Here is a 17433-nt window from a genome sequence, read left to right as displayed (position 1 = left end):
GTTCTGTCTCTGCAGTGAATTATTACAGTTTTTCATTTGGTCTCGTCTGTTTTCTCGTCTGTTTTCTCGTTCTGGTCTCTGCGGCTTCAGAGCCGATAGATCAGATCTGAAGTTTTCCTGTTTGTTCATCAACCATCAGCAGCAACAAGCAATAAACCAAAACCACAGACTGAAAAAGGCTTCAGGGGAAACTGCACAAAACAACCAGTGTGTGTGTGTGTGTGTGTGTGTGTGTGTGTGTGTGTGTGTGTGTGTGTGTGTGTGTGTGTGCGCGCGCGTGCGTGTGCGTGTGTGTGTGTGTGTGTGTGTGTGTGTGTGTGTGTGTGCGAGTGTGTGTGCGTGGGTGTGCGTGTGTGTGTGTGTGGGTGTGCGTGTGTGTGTTTGTGTGTGTGTGTGTGTGTGTGTGTGTGTGTGTGTGTGTGTGTGTGTGTGTGTGTGTGTGTGTGTGTGTGTGTGTGTGTGTGTGTGTGTGTGTGTGTGTGTGTGTGTGTGGGGGCAGCTGAAAACGTTTCTTTATTAACCCAAAAGTCACGTCTGTCTTCATGTTTCAGGAGGTGTTACATCTAAAAATGTCCCCATCAAATTTCTCACCTTTATTTCTATCTGGTCTCCAACTTCATCATCGATGGCTGAAGGCCTGCAGCCTCCATCTGCCTCATATTAAATGGTTCATCTGTCTCACTAACAGTCAGGCTCTCCTGATCCCTGCTGAGGAGCTCAGCAGGGATCTGCTAAGCGGCTGCTGAATTTGCTTATGCCTTGGGCCGGCCCTGCCCTGAGGTTCTCCACTGCAAACATCATCAGAGTCGATCAGATCAGATCAGCTGCAGGTTCACGACTCGCCAACATTTCCTCCTCCTGTTTCCACCACAGAGGAACAAACTGGAGTGAAACCGACTGGACAGTGGAGTGAAAAGTGACAGATTGGTGAGATCTTCCAAGAAACGGATCATAAAACCTGGTAGAAATGTGTCATCTGTTGATTTACTCATGATTATATAATGTTTAATCTTGTATTTTGATTATTATAAAAAGAATGATCCTGTGTTTTGATTGAAAGTCTGAATCAAATAATGATTAAATGATGAAATGAAATTTAGTAAAAGAAAATTTAAAATAGACGATTATTAGAAGGAAAGATTATGTCTGAGAAATTCAAACGAAGATGATTGTGTTTAATAATTTAATCATCCAGCGTTTTAAACTGTGGTAATTATGCCTTGTGTGAAGTGAACTGACATGTTTCTCATGCTGTTAAAATTAAAAAGTTGAAGTCAGCAGTAAGTCGAGGCTGAGAGGGAAACAGGAGAACTAAATAAAGGAACTATAAAGCTTTGGGTCATTTTCTGAGTGTGATAAGCTACAACCCTCACGAAGCAGATTAGGGAAGTGAAACCAGAGGGTCAGTGGATGAACAGCAGAAAACGGAGAAGTGAACGAGGCGTTGACGATGCAGAACGGTCAGACACTTTTTCATGTACACCTAGAAGGGTACTGATTAAGACCAGAAAGGTCATCAAACCTTCGAGAGGTCACATCGGCCATCGCCACACACACAACCATGGAAAAAAAGAGAGTATAAAAACCCCTGAAAAGACGAGGAAGTTGTTCTTAGTTACCCGGTGCTGAAGTCAAGCCAACATGAAAATACAGGACCGCACTGTGGAACCACGGAGAGGTGAAGACCCCTCACTGCTGGAAGGGAACAAGACCCGATAGACCAGAATCCTGGTTCCTGGTCCGACTGCCGTCCTGCACTCAACCCAAAGATCTACAGTTGCTGCAACAGACTTGGTGAATGGACAAAGACCATCATATGAAGGACTGAGTCTCCGGAAGACAACCTCCAGTTCAGCTTTGCTTCTATTCAGAAAGGGATTTTGCCATTAAGGACAAGACCCAAACCAAGGACAAGACCCAAACCAAGGACAAGACCCAAACCAAGGACAAGACCCAAACCAAGGACAAGACCCAAACCAAGGACCAGACCCAAACCAAGGACAAGACCCAAACCAAGGACAAGACCCAAACCAAGGACAAGACCCAAACCAAGGACCAGACCCAAACCAAGGACAAGACCCAAACCAAGGACAAGACCCAAACCAAGGACAAGACCCAAACCAAGGACCAGACCCAAACCAAGGACAAGACCCAAACCAAGGACCAGACCCAAACCAATGTTTGGGTCTTGTCCAAACCAAGGACAAGACCCAAACCAAGGACGAGACTCAAACCAATGTTTGGGTCTTGTCCAAACCAAGGACCAGACCCAAACCAAGGACAAACCAATGTTTGGGTCTTGTCCAAACCAAGGACAAGACCCAAACCAAGGACAAGACCCAAACCAAGAACAAGACTCAAACCAAGGACGAGACCCAAACCAAGGACGAGACCCAAACCAAGGACAAGAACCAAACCGAGGACAAGACCCAAACCAAGGATACCAAACCTTCTGTTGCTGAGATCATCCACCATCTGGGTTTGGGTTGTTCTGCACCCCAAAGCCTCGCTCAGTTAATTAAGTGACAGAATAGGTAAAGGTGATCAGAAAGACAGTGATTTTAAACTTTAATATTAAATTTGTGTTTCTTTAGTAATTCAAGCTGTTTGTCATTTTCCCCTGATAAAAGCTAGATGAATAAAGATGCATTAAAATCCTTATAAGATTTGTGGACAGTCAAATTAATCGGGTCATTTTCTGAGTGTGGTTCTTCTGATTAATGTAAAAAATCATGAGCACGAGTCTAGAAATGTGGCTTCAGACGTTTCTTTGGCGTTTATAAAATAATGACCTTGGGGCTTATGATGAGCCACTAAACTTGATCTAGTCTGTAAGTCTGTAACTAGTCTGTATCTTGTTATTGAGAGAGAGAGAGAGAGAGAGAGAGAGAGAGAGAGAGAGAGAGAGAGAGAGAGAGAGAGAGAGAGAGAGAGAGAGAGAGAGCTACCGTTAACAGCAGTGGTCATTGGAGCCATGCGGCTGTGAGGGCTACTCAGCTCATCGCTCCATTAACTGAAAACGGTCACAACGTTTCGGATGAAGGGAGTTAAAGACTAGATGAGTCTCTCACCACCATCTTGATTAGATTATCTCCCATGGACCTGCCTCAGGGTAGGACTCAGAGGTTTACAGATTTTATGGACCCGTTAGACGGAGAGCTGGTCAGCAGGCAGGATGTGAGAATTATGAGGAAGTGGGTGTGGCTGGATGTTGCATAATAACAGCAGAGAGAATAATAAAGATCTCTAATGATTCTGATAAAGTCCAAGTCTACTGACATATTGAAGTCTTCTGCCCTCTACTGGTGATGCTGGAGTATTACAGGTCAGATCCAGTTTAATATCTGTAACGTCTCCATATCAACATTGTTTCTCTGATGTTCTTTATTGTTTTTCACCTTTCAGATGATTTTATTCTGATAATTATAATTTACTGAGTAATCAGTGAAACACTTTTTCCTGTTGAATTAACCATTATTACAGTACAGTTATCTTTAATTAATGTTATTATGTTAGTGTTACTATTATAGTATAATACTAAAACCTGGTTTTACATTTTTTTTGTCCTGTTTTGGTTTTTCAGTTTAACTGTTAAAACAAGAGCAGCAACAATATTAACTGGATATTTTACACTAATAAAGCACATTATTGATATAAATTCATCTATATTTAGTTTTTACTGGCTAAAAATGAACATTTAACATATTTGAATATAATAAAAGTGATCTAACATTTTCAGACATGAAGTTTTCTGATTTATAGACATAAAGAAGAAGAAGAACAGGTCGCTGGTTCCTCTTGTTTTAAAGTGATTCCTATCTGGTTACGTTTCATAGATGGATGAACTATGAAGTTATAGAGAAAAAAACCTGACCAATAAAAGGAAAAAGGTTTTTTGAAGCAAAATGTTTCCATTTTTACACTATTTTACTTTCTAAAAGAAAAGAAAGAGACTTTCTTTAAAAGTGTATATTTCTAATCATTAAATCAGATCAGATCATGAGACATGGCTGAGCTACAAACCCAGACAGAACAGGTGTGACATGTTCCCCAGGTGACTGACAGGTGGTCTAGTCCAAGTCTGGACTTAAACTCAGCTGAGACGCAGTGAAATGACCTTTAAACCCTTAAATGTGTCTGAAGCAGAAACTCATGATCAGTTATCATAAACATGGCCGCCGCCGCTGCTGCTGCTGCTAATAGCTTAACAAACAGTTGTTGGGTTCCAGTTCAGTTTGTTCTGGTAAATTATCAAACACAGAAAACAAAGGAAACAGGAAACATTAACCGTCTGTAACGTTCCTCCAGGGTTAAAATCTGCCTGCTGCATTAACTCATCGTTCATTTTAGTTTGTATGAAACTGTTTGCCATATTCATAACCATAATGGTAATAAAGTGTTTCCATGTAAAACAGCCTCCTCTGTGTGAACAGTGAACATGGGAAAGAAAATCCTTCCTGAAGAACTGAACCTGACCTTTGACCTGAACCGGTTCAGGTTAAAACTGAGGCGGTTCTGATGAGGAACCCGCTCTGGGCTCAGGGATGGATACCAGCTTTATTTTCTTCATTTTATTGCAATACATCATCAATCTGAAGGATTTAATTCAGTTTATGCCTGAATTTAATTTAGTTATCATGTTTTTATCGTTTTATGTGACCAAAAGCCCAGATAGGAACAGACCGACAACCTGAGCTCATTATTAATGGTATTTAGTATCATGAAGCCTTTTTTCCTCCACAGAGAAAAGTTTCCAATCCATCAGGATTATCTCACAGCTCTGTGTTGTTCTGTAAAGTTAGTAAAAGCTGTAAACTCACCTGGAAACACTCTCTGGACGAGTTCAATCTGGTTTTTTAGTTTCTGTTTCTGTGACAGACAGCTGGCAGAACCTTCAGCCTCCTGAAGCTGTTTCTCCACGCAGCTTCAGGAGGATCAGTTTACGCCATTTCTCAGCTGAATACGGCTTTATTCACGACATCATACTTGTATAAAGCTCAGCATCAGCTTCCTGCTTCCTCCTTTTTGACGAGACTCCTCGGAAAGAAAAGACCGTTCATGTCTTCTTCCAGTGAGTTCAGTCTTGACACTGTGTGGTTCTGAATCAGTGGGTCGACTCGTTCCTCCATCTCGGTTCAGTTCTGCTGCGTGTTGACGGCTGGAGGAACGCTGATGTTACTCAGTCTGGACCTGCTGTTGGGTTCTGCTCTGGTTCTCTGCATGTCGGCTTCAGGTGAGTCTCTGAAACATGTCGTCTCTACAGCAGAAAGCTGAAAGACAGGAATTAGTTTACATACTTTTGTACTGAAACGGCGTAAAAACACAGGCAGGAGAAACAGACGGAGCTAATTCAGCACAAACGGAGTCGGATGGTTTGACTGGAAACAAACATTTTGATAGCAGGACGATGTTCTCATGTTGGAGCTTGAATGTGGAATGTGTTGTTTGGTCTGACAGTAAAACGATAAAGAGCTGAAGATCAGAATCATCTCTCTTATTCTACCGTATTTTCCACACTATAAGGCGCACATTCAATGAAGGGCCTATTTCACCATTGATGGTGAATGGTGAAATAGGCCATTGACCTTCAATGGATGGTCTATTTTAAAACTTTTTTCATATATAAGGTGCATAGAATAGACACTTCAGTTTAGGTTGCCAATTTGTTCCGTACTCTATTATTACACATCTCCATTGTAAAGGACTGGTCCCCAGTACTTTATATAGTACGCTGCCTCAGTCACGGTGTTGGTGTTGTCATATTGTGCCCAACTGCATTCTGGGTAACACAGACCAACCGACACGCTGCCGCCACAGTCTCTGTCTCTCTTCCCCCATCCCCCCAGCTTTAAATGTATTATCACTTTATTAACAAACCAGCGTTCTGACAACTATCCCAGCATGCACCGCGCTTCTTCGGTAAAATAAAGTCGAGGCTGCTTACCGTAGCTGCTAGAGCTGTTGTGGTTCAATATTGGTCCATATATAAGGCGCACTGTCGGCTTTTGATGAAATTGAAGGTTTTTAGGTGCTTATAGTGCAGAAAATATGGTAAACTTCGTCTAAACCAGTGTTCGATCGAACCCCAGGGGTTCAGTGAGTCGGTCTCAGGGGTTCGGCGGAGCCTCTGCCGCGGAGGTAAAGACTCACTTGTGTAAAGTCGTGATGACGCCCCGCTTTGCCATCACTTGCTGCAGAGGATCACGTTACATTGCTGAGCCAATCAGAGGATCACGTTACATGGCTTAGCCAATCATAGGATCACGTTACATTGCTTAGCCAATCAGAGCTGTGGAGGAGCCCTGATTGAAGGAGCTCCTCTCAGCATGGATTTGAACTTGTGTCTTTATTTACTTCAGCAAAGCTCACAGTTTTTACCAAATTCTGTAGCTTTTGGTAGCTTCTGTAGCTTCTAAATCTGCTCCTTAGTCGCATCTTTTTGAGGTTGTTACTGCCTCTAGTGGCCTGGGGGTGGTAACACAACTAATATAATTACATTACTAAATCAGAATACCGCAAAGTCTTTATTATTTATTATTAGTTTTTCATTCTCTTTAGAATGTAGAGCTAATTAAATGATCTAAAGACCTTAAAGTGGTTCCAGTTTCTCTCGATGGCCAACCTGTTAAATACTTTGGGTCGTTCCTGGACAGTCGGCTCAGCTTTGCTGAAAACACTGACTATATTTTGAAGAACTGATCTCAGAGACTCTACCTTTATCAAGACTTGGTGATCTTGGGGTGACCCAACTAGACTCTAGTTGGGTCACCCCTATGTCTTTAATTTGGGGGGAAATCATATTTTATTCATCACTACAGAAGGGTTCGGTGAAAGCGCGTATGAATCTGGTGGGTTCGGTACCTCAAAGAAGGTTAAGAACCTCTGGTCTAAACGAAACTTATTGTGTGTAAAGTTGTGGCGCGTTTGGCTCTGATGTCATCAGAAAAGCTGTTAAAACAAACCCCAGCAGGGAGTTTGGCTCATTAAAAGATTCACACAGGAAGCAGGAGGAAGACAGTCGGCAGAAAGTTTAGTGGAAGGATGACTGAGCTGAAACCAGAATCAACCTGCAGGAAAACCAGTCAGACCTGAAACTGGAGGTTCAGCTTCCAGCAGGACAGCAACCCAGAGGCACATTGGATACAAAGATGCATGGCCTAGTCAAAGTCCAGAGCCGAATTCTACTGAACACCTGTGAAAACCTTTGATAAGAGATGAAGTCCTTCATCCAGTGTGACTGAATGAAGGAACCAGAGAGAATCAGTTCAACTGGATCTGTGATGAAATATGGAGACATTCAGCTTCTAACTTCATAAAAATGTAAAATAACAGAATATTCTTTCACTTTCAGGTAATATGAGGTAATAAAGGCCTGCAGGAGCCTCAGTGTCGTAGGAATGTCTCAGTTTTTATATCTGCAGTTTGAATATTGATGCTATGAAGCAGATAATCTTCATCTTAGTGAATCATGTTCCACCAGGTGTTTATGGGATTAACTCCAATGTTTCTGCTACGGGATCAGATTTAAGGTTTAATCCTCCATGAACATCAGGAGCTGGTCTGGATTTACCTGGATTTACCTGGATTTACCTGGATTTACCTGAGATCATCAGCAGGTTTCAGGTTTAATCCTGAGGATTACAGACAAAGAGGAGGAAATGAAGCGAAACGTCCTGCAGCCGTTTCATTTTATCTTTAAACTAATTAATTCACACCAGTTTGATCTGGTTACAAACACGGATGTAACTGTTTTTATTAAGATTTTATCTGATAAACACAAAGTAACATTTTATTTTTAAAAATCTTAAAAGTGTGGTGTGCCTTTATATTTACCTCAGTTTGACTAATAAATAAGTAAATTGCCTTTATATCCACTAAAACCAGTAAAATTATAGACATAACTTCCAGTAGCAGCTGAACTTTGACCTTCACAGCTCATAGATCTGCATATCCAGAGTCTCATGCTGCTGTTTCAACAGGCTGTAACCTGCTTTACTTCTTCACTGTCTGTGATTTATTATTACAGCTTCAGGCTAAAGGAGAAGAAAATAAACCCTGAAATGTCTCTGAAGTGACAGTTTCACCAGAATCCGTCACGATTCGCCTCTCATGAAAAATCAACCTGGAAACAGATCAGAAACGTTCCTGAGTCACTTCCGCTAATAACGCAGCATTTAGCATTTAGCTAACAGCTGAAACACGTGCTGGTTTTTGTTTTCAGAGTTTATGGCTGAACTTCAGTCTGATCCGACAGTTTGACTCTGAGCTCCGTTTGGAAAACATCCACATCTTTAGGAGATTCATGACAAATGTTTGTTCATTTGTTAAATGAACAAACAATAAGAGAATAATCCGATACAAGCTTTAAAGAAAAAGTCTCAGCGGTGAAGCAGCGATGGCTGGAATCAGAGCCTCGTTACTCATCATCACGTCTGTCGAGTTTGTGCTTGTTGTTCTGGGTGAGTTTTTCTGGATGTTATCCAGAGTCTGTGTCTGAAATAGAAATGGTCATAAATGTAGAAAGATCATTTATAAACCCTTCAGTCCTCTGAGAATCATAATCATGTCAGGAACAGACCTGAGGAAAACTAGACAGGATGATTTGACTAGACTGCATCCAGCTGCAAAGTTTATATTAGGTAAAAATATCAAAACCAAGTATTATTATAATCTCTTTCATTGATCATTTGTTTCTTTATTAAATCATAAATGCAATACGTAAAACACAAGTTACATTTGAAAAGCCCTTTCCTATAGTGACTTTATAATATGAAACAATATTAAAAACAACAAAAGCTCAGGCAGTGGAACCTGCAGACGGGTCAAATGTAATATTTTCACATTTCCTGTCAACCTAACATTTTTTAATATTAAACGGTTTACGGCCTCGGCGCTCGAACCACCGGGCTGAGCAGGTTTTCTGGGGGAAACCCTGATAAGTGATAGAAACTATAACAACTGATTACTAGTTTTTATTTGTTGTTTCTTATTGGATTCTAATTCAAAATAAAAAATAAGGTAAAAAATCATTGAATCCATTATGTTTTTCATTCAAAATCTTGAAAAACTTTAAGCTCTGCCTCATCAATTTTAATTTTCTGATTTTTTTCTAATGAAACCTTCTCAGAATGAGACGCTGATTCTGGTCAAGGCTGGAAAAACCTGGAAAACCTGGAAGGAACATTCAGGAAAGAGCTGAACATTAACGCAACAATAACAGCTGTTAAAGTGTAGCTGGAGAGTAGTAGGAGAGAGCAGGGCAGTGGGGAGAAGAGGTCATTTTGACCAGCAGCAGCTCAGAGCTGAAGCCGCCTCACTGTGAGCTTCATCAGAGGAGCGTTTCAACCTGCTGCAGAAAGGAGACGGTTACGCTGGTGACACCATGAAACCTGAAAGACCTGCAGCCCAACAGCTCAGGAACTAGTCAGACCCAATAACAGCATAAATGTTAATGAAGCGCAACATTGGCAGTAATGGACACGTTCTGCTGAAAATATCAAAATAAAAGCACTTCCTGCTCCAGGTCACACAGGATGGTCAGTTTTGTACATTGTAATTTCTCACCTTTGACCTCTCTGCTCCGTCAGGTGAGCAGAACCTCTCGGTTCGTTCTGGAGGCATCGTCACTCTGCCCTGTACAGCTGCTGGCCTCAGAGATCCAGAGGCTGTGATATGGAGCAGAACCGATCTGGACTCAGATGTTCTGTTTGTCCGACCCGGTCAGAAAAACTCATTGGTCCGGCACCAAGCCTATCAGAACCGAGCGAATCTCCTGGACTGGCAGGTGACGAATGGAGAGGCGTCTTTGGTTCTGGACAACGTGAAGACTGATGACAAGGGGACATACGAGTGTCGAGTTCAAATAAACACAGAGAAGAAACTGATCAGCACCGTCAGCCTGCAGGTTTCTACTGAACCTCCTCCAGGTGAGTGTTACACTGGGTCAGAACCGTCCTGGTGATGATCTTCAGTCGGATCAGACTAACTCCTGGTTCTGTGCTGCAGGGAACCAGGATGGAAGCAGGAATGATGGAGGGAACAAGAGTGGATCCGACAGAGCTTTCCCTGCAGCCGGCCTGCTCTGTGTGTCCCTGATTCTTTTATTTGCTCTTCGTTGGGTTTCATCAACTTTCTTCCTGCTTCTGTTCTGGTTCTGAAGAAGAAACAGAACAGAAGCAGGAAGAAAGCTGGAGGCAAACAGCGTTAAGTGCTTCTGCTCTCTGGTCTTCTTCCAAACTACTGGAGCATTAAAGGGGGCCGCACAGTGGTGCAGTGGGTAGAGCTGTTGCCTTGCAGCTAGAAGGTTCTGGGTTTGATTCCCGGTCTTTCTGCATGGAGTCTCCATGTTCTCCCTGCATGGTGGGTTTTCTCCAGGTACTCCGGTTTCCTCCCACAGTCCAAAACATGACTGTCAGGTTAATTGGTCTGTCCAAATTGTCCCTAGGTGTGTGTGTGTGTGTGGATGGTTGTGTGTCTCTGTGTTGCCCTGCGACAGACTGGTGACCCGTCCAGGTGACCCCGCCTCTCACCTGGAACGTTAGCTGGAGAGGCACCAGCAGAATGAAGCTAAGAATATTTACAGTATTTATGATCAAACTGCTGGTTTGATGAAGGAGTTTTGTCTTTGGTTGGTCAGGAGGATGAAGAATTCTGACCCGGTCTGATGAAGCTGGTTTCTAACCAGCATGTGTTTGTGGGGCCCATCAGGGTTCGGTCAGGCTGGACGGGTCCAGTATGGACGGGGCTCATATGGGACCAGGTGGACTAAACAGAACAAATGCTACAGCTGGGTCCAGTTTGTTGATAAAAGCAGAAACACATGTAGAGCCCACATGGGGCCCATTTTCCCCCAAAGCCATCCTGGATCAAACATGAGCGGTGACTTCGTGACCCCGTATGGGCCCCATCGTCCAGCATGTTTCTGACCCAGATGGGCCCCACATGTCCATACAGGCTGGGCGATGCTTCATAATGCTGCCTGTCACTGATGGGGCCCATAAAAATGAAGGTTTCTGTGTTTTTGTTTTTGTTGTCCTGTAAAAGTCATGAAGAAAAACATTTAATTTGTCAGTTTTATGTTTTACTTTCTGCAGATAAACATGAAGAATTAATTCTAAAGTCAAACTGTTCTTGTTGCTTTTATTTATCTTCTGTTTTTACGTTCAAAGGCAAATTCATCTGTATTTTAATAAAAGTGGAATAATCTGTGTGTCCGTCTCTGTGTTTCAGTGAGTAAATAGAAACTCACCATGTTTAGAACAGAGTTAAACTGGTTCAGCTGCTCTGCTGCCTTTAAGCAGATTATTGTTTAAACGTGTTTAATGAAAACATGTTGATTTAAATATGTTTTATGGTAAAATGTTTCTGGTTTCCAGTTTCATGGTAAAATGTTTCTGGTTTCCAGTTTCATGGTAAAATGTTTCTGGTTTCCAGTTTCATGGTCAAATGTTTCTGGTTTCCAGTTTTATGGTCAAATGTTTCTGGTTTCCAGTTTTATGGTCAAATGTTTCTGGTTTCCAGTTTTAAGGTAAAATGTTTCTGGTTTCCAGTTTCATGGTAAATGTTTCTGGTTTCCAGTTTCATGGTAAAATGTTTCTGGTTTCCAGTTTTATGGTAAAATGTTTCTGGTTTCCAGTTTCATGTTAAAATGTTTCTGGTTTCAAGTTTTATGGTAAAATGTTTCTGGTTTCAAGTTTTATGGTAAAATGTTTCTGGTTGCCAGTTTCATGGTGAAATGTTTCTGGTTTACAGTTTCATGGTAAAATGTTTCTTGTTTCCAGTTTCATGGTAAAATTAAAATGTTTCTGGTTTCCAGTTTCATGGTAAAATGTTTCTGGTTTCCAGTTTCATGGTAAAATGTTTCTGGTTTCCAGTTTCATGGTAAAATGTTTCTGGTTTCCAGTTTCATGGTCAAATGTTTCTGGTTTCCAGTTTCATGGTAAAATGTTTCTGGTTTCCAGTTTCATGGTAAAATGTTTCTGGTTTCCAGTTTCATGGTAAAATGTTTCTGGTTTCCAGTTTTATGGTCAAATGTTTCTGGTTTCCAGTTTTATGGTCAAATGTTTCTGGTTTCAAGTTTTATGGTCAAGTGTTTCTGCTTTCAAGTTTTAGGGTAAAATGTTTCTGGTTTCCAGTTTCATGGTAAAATGTTTCTGGTTTGCAGTTTCATGGTAAAATGTTTCTGGTTTCCAGTTTCATGGTAAAATTAAAATGTTTCTGGTTTCCAGTTTCATGGTAAAATGTTTCTGGTTTCCAGTTTCATGGTAAAATGTTTCTGGTTTCCAGTTTCATGGTAAAATGTTTCTGGTTTGCAGTTTCATGGTAAAATGTTTCTGGTTTCCAGTTTGATGGTAAAATGTTTCTGGTTTCCAGTTTTATGGTAAAATGTTTCTGGTTTCCAGTTTCATGGTAAAATGTTTCTGGTTTCCAGTTTCATTGTAAAATGTTTCTGGTTTCCAGTTTCATGGTAAAATGTTTCTGGTTTCCAGTTTCATGGTAAAATGTTTCTGGTTTCCAGTTTTATGGTAAAATGTTTCTGGTTTCCAGTTTCATGTTAAAATGTTTCTGGTTTCAAGTTTTATGGTAAAATGTTTCTGGTTTCAAGTTTTATGGTAAAATGTTTCTGGTTTCCAGTTTCATGGTAAAATGTTTCTGGTTTGCAGTTTCATGGTAAAATGTTTCTGGTTTCCAGTTTCATGGTAAAATTAAAATGTTTCTGGTTTCCAGTTTCATGGTAAAATGTTTCTGGTTTCCAGTTTCATGGTAAAATGTTTCTGGTTTCCAGTTTCATGTTAAAATGTTTCTGGTTTCAAGTTTTATGGTAAAATGTTTCTGGTTTCAAGTTTTATGGTAAAATGTTTCTGGTTTCCAGTTTCATGGTAAAATGTTTCTGGTTTGCAGTTTCATGGTAAAATGTTTCTGGTTTCCAGTTTCATGGTAAAATTAAAATGTTTCTGGTTTCCAGTTTCATGGTAAAATGTTTCTGGTTTCCAGTTTCATGGTAAAATGTTTCTGGTTTCCAGTTTCATGGTCAAATGTTTCTGGTTTCCAGTTTCATGGTAAAATGTTTCTGGTTTCCAGTTTTATGGTCAAATGTTTCTGGTTTCCAGTTTTATGGTAAAATGTTTCTGGTTTCCAGTTTCATGGTAAAATGTTTCTGGTTTCCAGTTTCATGGTAAAATGTTTCTGGTTTCCAGTTTCATGGTAAAATGTTTCTGGTTTCCAGTTTCATGGTAAAATGTTTCTGGTTTCCAGTTTCATGGTAAAATGTTTCTGGTTTCCAGTTTCATGGTAAAATGTTTCTGGTTTCCAGTTTTATGGTAAAATGTTTCTGGTTTCCAGTTTCATTGTAAAATGTTTCTGGTTTCCAGTTTCATGGTAAAATGTTTCTGGTTTCCAGTTTTATGGTCAAATGTTTCTGGTTTCCAGTTTTATGGTCAAATGTTTCTGGTTTCCAGTTTTATGGTAAAATGTTTCTGGTTTCCAGTTTCATGGTAAAATGTTTCTGGTTTGCAGTTTCATGGTAAAATGTTTCTGGTTTCCAGTTTCATGGTAAAATGTTTCTGGTTTGCAGTTTCATGGTAAAATGTTTCTGGTTTCCAGTTTCATGGTAAAATTAAAATGTTTCTGGTTTCCAGTTTCATGGTAAAATGTTTCTTGTTTCCAGTTTTATGGTAAAATGTTTCTGGTTTCCAGTTTTATGGTAAAATGTTTCTGGTTTCCAGTTTCATGGTAAAATGTTTCTGGTTTCCAGTTTCATGGTAAAATGTTTCTGGTTTCCAGTTTTATGGTAAAATGTTTCTGGTTTCCAGTTTTATGGTAAAATGTTTCTGGTTTCCAGTTTCATGGTAAAATGTTTCTGGTTTCCAGTTTCATGGTAAAATGTTTCTGGTTTCCAGTTTCATGGTAAAATGTTTCTGGTTTCCAGTTTCATGGTAAAATGTTTCTGGTTTCCAGTTTCATGGTAAAATGTTTCTGGTTTCCAGTTTTATGGTAAAATGTTTCTGGTTTCCAGTTTCATGGTAAAATGTTTCTGGTTTCCAGTTTCATGGTAAAATGTTTCTGGTTTCCAGTTTTATGGTAAAATGTTTCTGGTTTCCAGTTTCATGGTCAAATGTTTCTGGTTTCCAGTTTCATGGTAAAATGTTTCTGGTTTCCAGTTTTATGGTAAAATGTTTCTGGTTTCCAGTTTTATGGTAAAATGTTTCTGGTTTCCAGTTTCATGGTAAAATGTTTCTGGTTTCCAGTTTTATGGTAAAATGTTTCTGGTTTCCAGTTTTATGGTAAAATGTTTCTGGTTTCCAGTTTCATTGTAAAATGTTTCTGGTTTCCAGTTTCATGGTAAAATGTTTCTGGTTTCCAGTTTTATGGTAAAATGTTTCTGGTTTCCAGTTTTATGGTAAAATGTTTCTGGTTTCCAGTTTTATGGTAAAATGTTTCTGGTTTCCAGTTTCATGGTAAAATTAAAATGTTTCTGGTTTCCAGCTGTATAAACTCAGTGTATGTCTATAATCTGCAAAGGAAACAGATTTTTCACGTCGTTTGAGTCACATGATAACAAGCTGACGTTACCACTGCTGGAAAAGACGAAGAGGACGACAGGAAGTGGTGGGAAGATGAAGGTTTTTAATGACATCGTGTGAATGAACTCATCATCCGGGCGATTTTAATTATTTTATTTAATAGAAACACAGCAGAGGCAAAACTGTGTTATTTCAACATTAGTGGGATATTGATGCCTCAGCATCAGTTTCTCTGATCGGAGACTTTAGTCCTCTGGAAACGTCCTGGGAGAAAAACCACTGTGGAACCAGAGGGTCAGGTCAGAGGTCAGAGGTCAGCCTGATCTCTAGTTTACAGTTGGAACAACCGAAGCTGACTCTAGATCAATAACTCTAGATCTATGACTAGATCTATAACTGTAGTTCTAGAACTGTATATCTATAACTCTAGATCTATGACTCTAGATCTATAACGGTAGTTCTAAAACTGTATATCTATAACTCTAGATCTATAACGGTAGTTCTAGAACTGTATATCTATGACTCTTGATCTAGAACTGTATATCTATAACTCTAGATCTAGAACTGTAGATCTAGAACTCTTGAACTATAACCTTAGATCTATAACTGTACATCTATAGCTCTAGATCGTTCCTCTTTACGTCCAAAGATGATCATTTCAGTTTCTGGAGAAAGTTTTGTCTCATCCACACATTGATCTGTTCTCAGCATCTATTCAGTGACTGGATGGGGTCAAAGGTCACCTGGTGACATCGTGATGTAGAGCTGTGTATCATAGTTATGGTAGCTGATCTTATAACCTGTTATAACCTGAACCAGTTGGAGCAGATAGATATTGAGTCAGAGGGGATCCTAGGATTGAACCTTGGGGTTCCCCACATGTGACCTTTGACCTCTCTGATGAGAAGGTTTTATTTAAACAAAGTAATCCCAGTTCTTTATATCAGCCTGGAACCAGTGGAGCAATGGACCGGAGAGTCCGACCCAACTCTCCAGTCCATTCAGTAAAATGTCCTGATCAGCACTGAGGTCCAACAGAACCAGAACCAGTACTGTGGTTCTTCAGCAGTTCTGGTTCCAGGTTTCCCTCTTCCTGTTAAACTGGAAAAAAAGAGTCAGTTGTAAAGAAACATGTTCCTGGCTCAGCAGGATTTATGTTTCTGTTCTGCAAAAGAAAATGAATAAATAGAAAGAGAGAGAGAGAGAGAGAGAGAGAGAGAGAGAGAGAGAGAGAGAGAGATGTAGTCAGAGAGAGAGACAGAGACAGATAGAAAGAGAGAGAGAGAGAGAGACAGTGAGAGAGAGAGAGAGAGAGAGAGAGAGAGAGAAAGAGAAACAGAGAGAGAGAAAGAGAGACAGAGAGAGAGACAGTGAGAGAGAGAGAGAGAGACAGAGAGAGAGAGAAAGAAAAACAGAGAGAGAGACACACAGAGAGAGAGAGGTAGACAGAGAGAGAGAGAGAGACAGATAGAGAGAGGTAGACAGAGAGAGAGAGAGGAGAGAGAGACAGAGAGACAGAGAGAGAGAAAGAGAGACAGAGAGAGAGAGAAAGAGAGAGAGGTAGAAAGAGAGACAGAGAGAGAGAGAGAGAGAGAGAGACAGAGAGAGAGAAAGAGAGAGAGAGAGGTAGAAAGAGAGACAGAGAGAGAGAGAGAGAGAGAGAGAGAGAGACAGAGAGAGAGAAAGAGAGAGAGAGAGGTAGAAAGAGAGACAAAGAGAGAGAGACAGAGAGAGAGACAGAGAGAAAGAGAGAGAGAGAGAGAGAGGTAGAAAGAGAGACAGAGAGAGAGACAGAGAGACAGAGAGAGAGAGAAAGAGAGACAGAGAGAGAGAGAGAGATTGAGAGAGAGAGAGAGAGAGAGAGAGAGAGAGACAGAGAGAGACAGAGAGAGGTAGACAGAGAGAGAGAGAGAGACAGAGAGAGAGACAGATAGAGAGAGGTAGACAGAGAGAGAGAGGCAGAGAGACAGAGAGAGGTAGAAAGAGAGACAGAGAGAGAGAGACAGAGAGAGAGGAAGGAGACGTTTACACACGGCATGTATAAAACATTCTCTCCTGCATGTTTTACTGCTTTTACAAATCAACCATGATCAAGAAAATTTGGCTTTTTGACTCTTTAACCTCAAACTCAAAGCAGATTTCAACATAATGACAATTATATAAATGTATGTGATGGTATAAATCTCCCCTCTCAGTCAGTATTTAGTGACGCCTGAGGCAGTGTGTTTGCCGTCATGTCTGATGGTCAGAAATCTCCGTTTTGGTCCAAAGAACGTTCTTCCTCTTCTTCATGGAGTCTCTTCCTTCTTCCCTTTGGCCTTGACCTGAATTTCAGTCGTTTTCTCACTTCTGCTCTCACATCAGGATAGCTAAAGAAGACAACAGAGAAGAATTATTACTGCACACAGGCAGTTTCTAAGGTAGGGAGTATTCCGGTTGATAAGGAGGCAGCTGAGGAAACGTAGTTTAAGGTCTGGGAAACACAGTTAACTGTTTCACATGGGGCCTCCAGGTCAGTTTAGACATACAGAGGAAATTGAACATTAGACTGAATATGAACTAAATAACAAAATGATGATACCAAAAAAATCTAAGTGTCGTCGTCACGGTAACCTGGTGTCCTCCCTGTTTAAGCTCCTCTCCCAGTGTCTCCGGTTGAGGACGGTCTGATGTCCTTCTGCTGACTGAAATGTTTTTGTCTCCAGTATGGCTGCATCCTCCTCTCCTTCTGTAACCAGTTGCTGAATATTTAGGGGTCAGAGGTCACATTATGCTCCTGGACCTGCACTGTTTTGATTTAGCAGAATCCAGAAAATTCATGATTTTATAAATTTAGCTTTACGTGTTCTTTGTGTTACTTTAGCACCATTTGGCTGGACCTCTGTTGAATTAGGTCCGTCACTGTAAAGGG

General features: G+C 40.6%; 1 protein-coding gene across 2 annotated transcripts; it reads left to right on the top strand.

Moving 5' to 3' along the window:
- The first annotated feature begins 5015 nt into the window (after window positions 1-5015).
- LOC145548927 (CD276 antigen-like) lies at window positions 5016-10514 on the top strand. Of its 2 annotated transcripts, none has more exons than XM_081600039.1 (3): window positions 5016-5233; window positions 9588-9926; window positions 10006-10514. In XM_081600039.1, the coding sequence occupies exons 1-3, from the start codon at window positions 5173-5175 to the stop codon at window positions 10155-10157; spliced, it is 552 nt and encodes a 183-aa protein (XP_081456165.1). In that variant the 5' UTR covers window positions 5016-5172; the 3' UTR covers window positions 10158-10514. The 2 variants fall into 2 exon arrangements, with proteins under 2 accessions (XP_081456165.1, XP_081456164.1); XM_081600038.1 differs by lacking the exon at window positions 5016-5233 and adding an exon at window positions 8185-8459 and having other exon boundaries at window positions 10006-10476.
- The last annotated feature ends 6919 nt before the right edge of the window (window positions 10515-17433 follow it).

Source organism: Poecilia reticulata, chromosome 18, assembly GCF_904066995.2.
Source record: "Poecilia reticulata chromosome 18, P_reticulata-male-v2, whole genome shotgun sequence".
NCBI classification, from domain to species: Eukaryota; Metazoa; Chordata; class Actinopteri; order Cyprinodontiformes; family Poeciliidae; genus Poecilia; species Poecilia reticulata.
This window is presented reverse-complemented; position numbering and strand designations above follow the sequence as displayed.

Excerpts from the sequence above, each read along its gene's own strand:
- LOC145548927 (XM_081600038.1), top strand. The coding sequence starts at position 8,396 with ATGGCTGGAATCAGAGCCTCGTTACTCATCATCACGTCTGTCGAGTTT. Across the intron at positions 8,460-9,587 it reads GTTTGTGCTTGTTGTTCTGG|GTGAGCAGAACCTCTCGGTT; the intron begins GTGAGTTTTTCT and ends CTGCTCCGTCAG. Across the intron at positions 9,927-10,005 it reads TTCTACTGAACCTCCTCCAG|GGAACCAGGATGGAAGCAGG; the intron begins GTGAGTGTTACA and ends TCTGTGCTGCAG.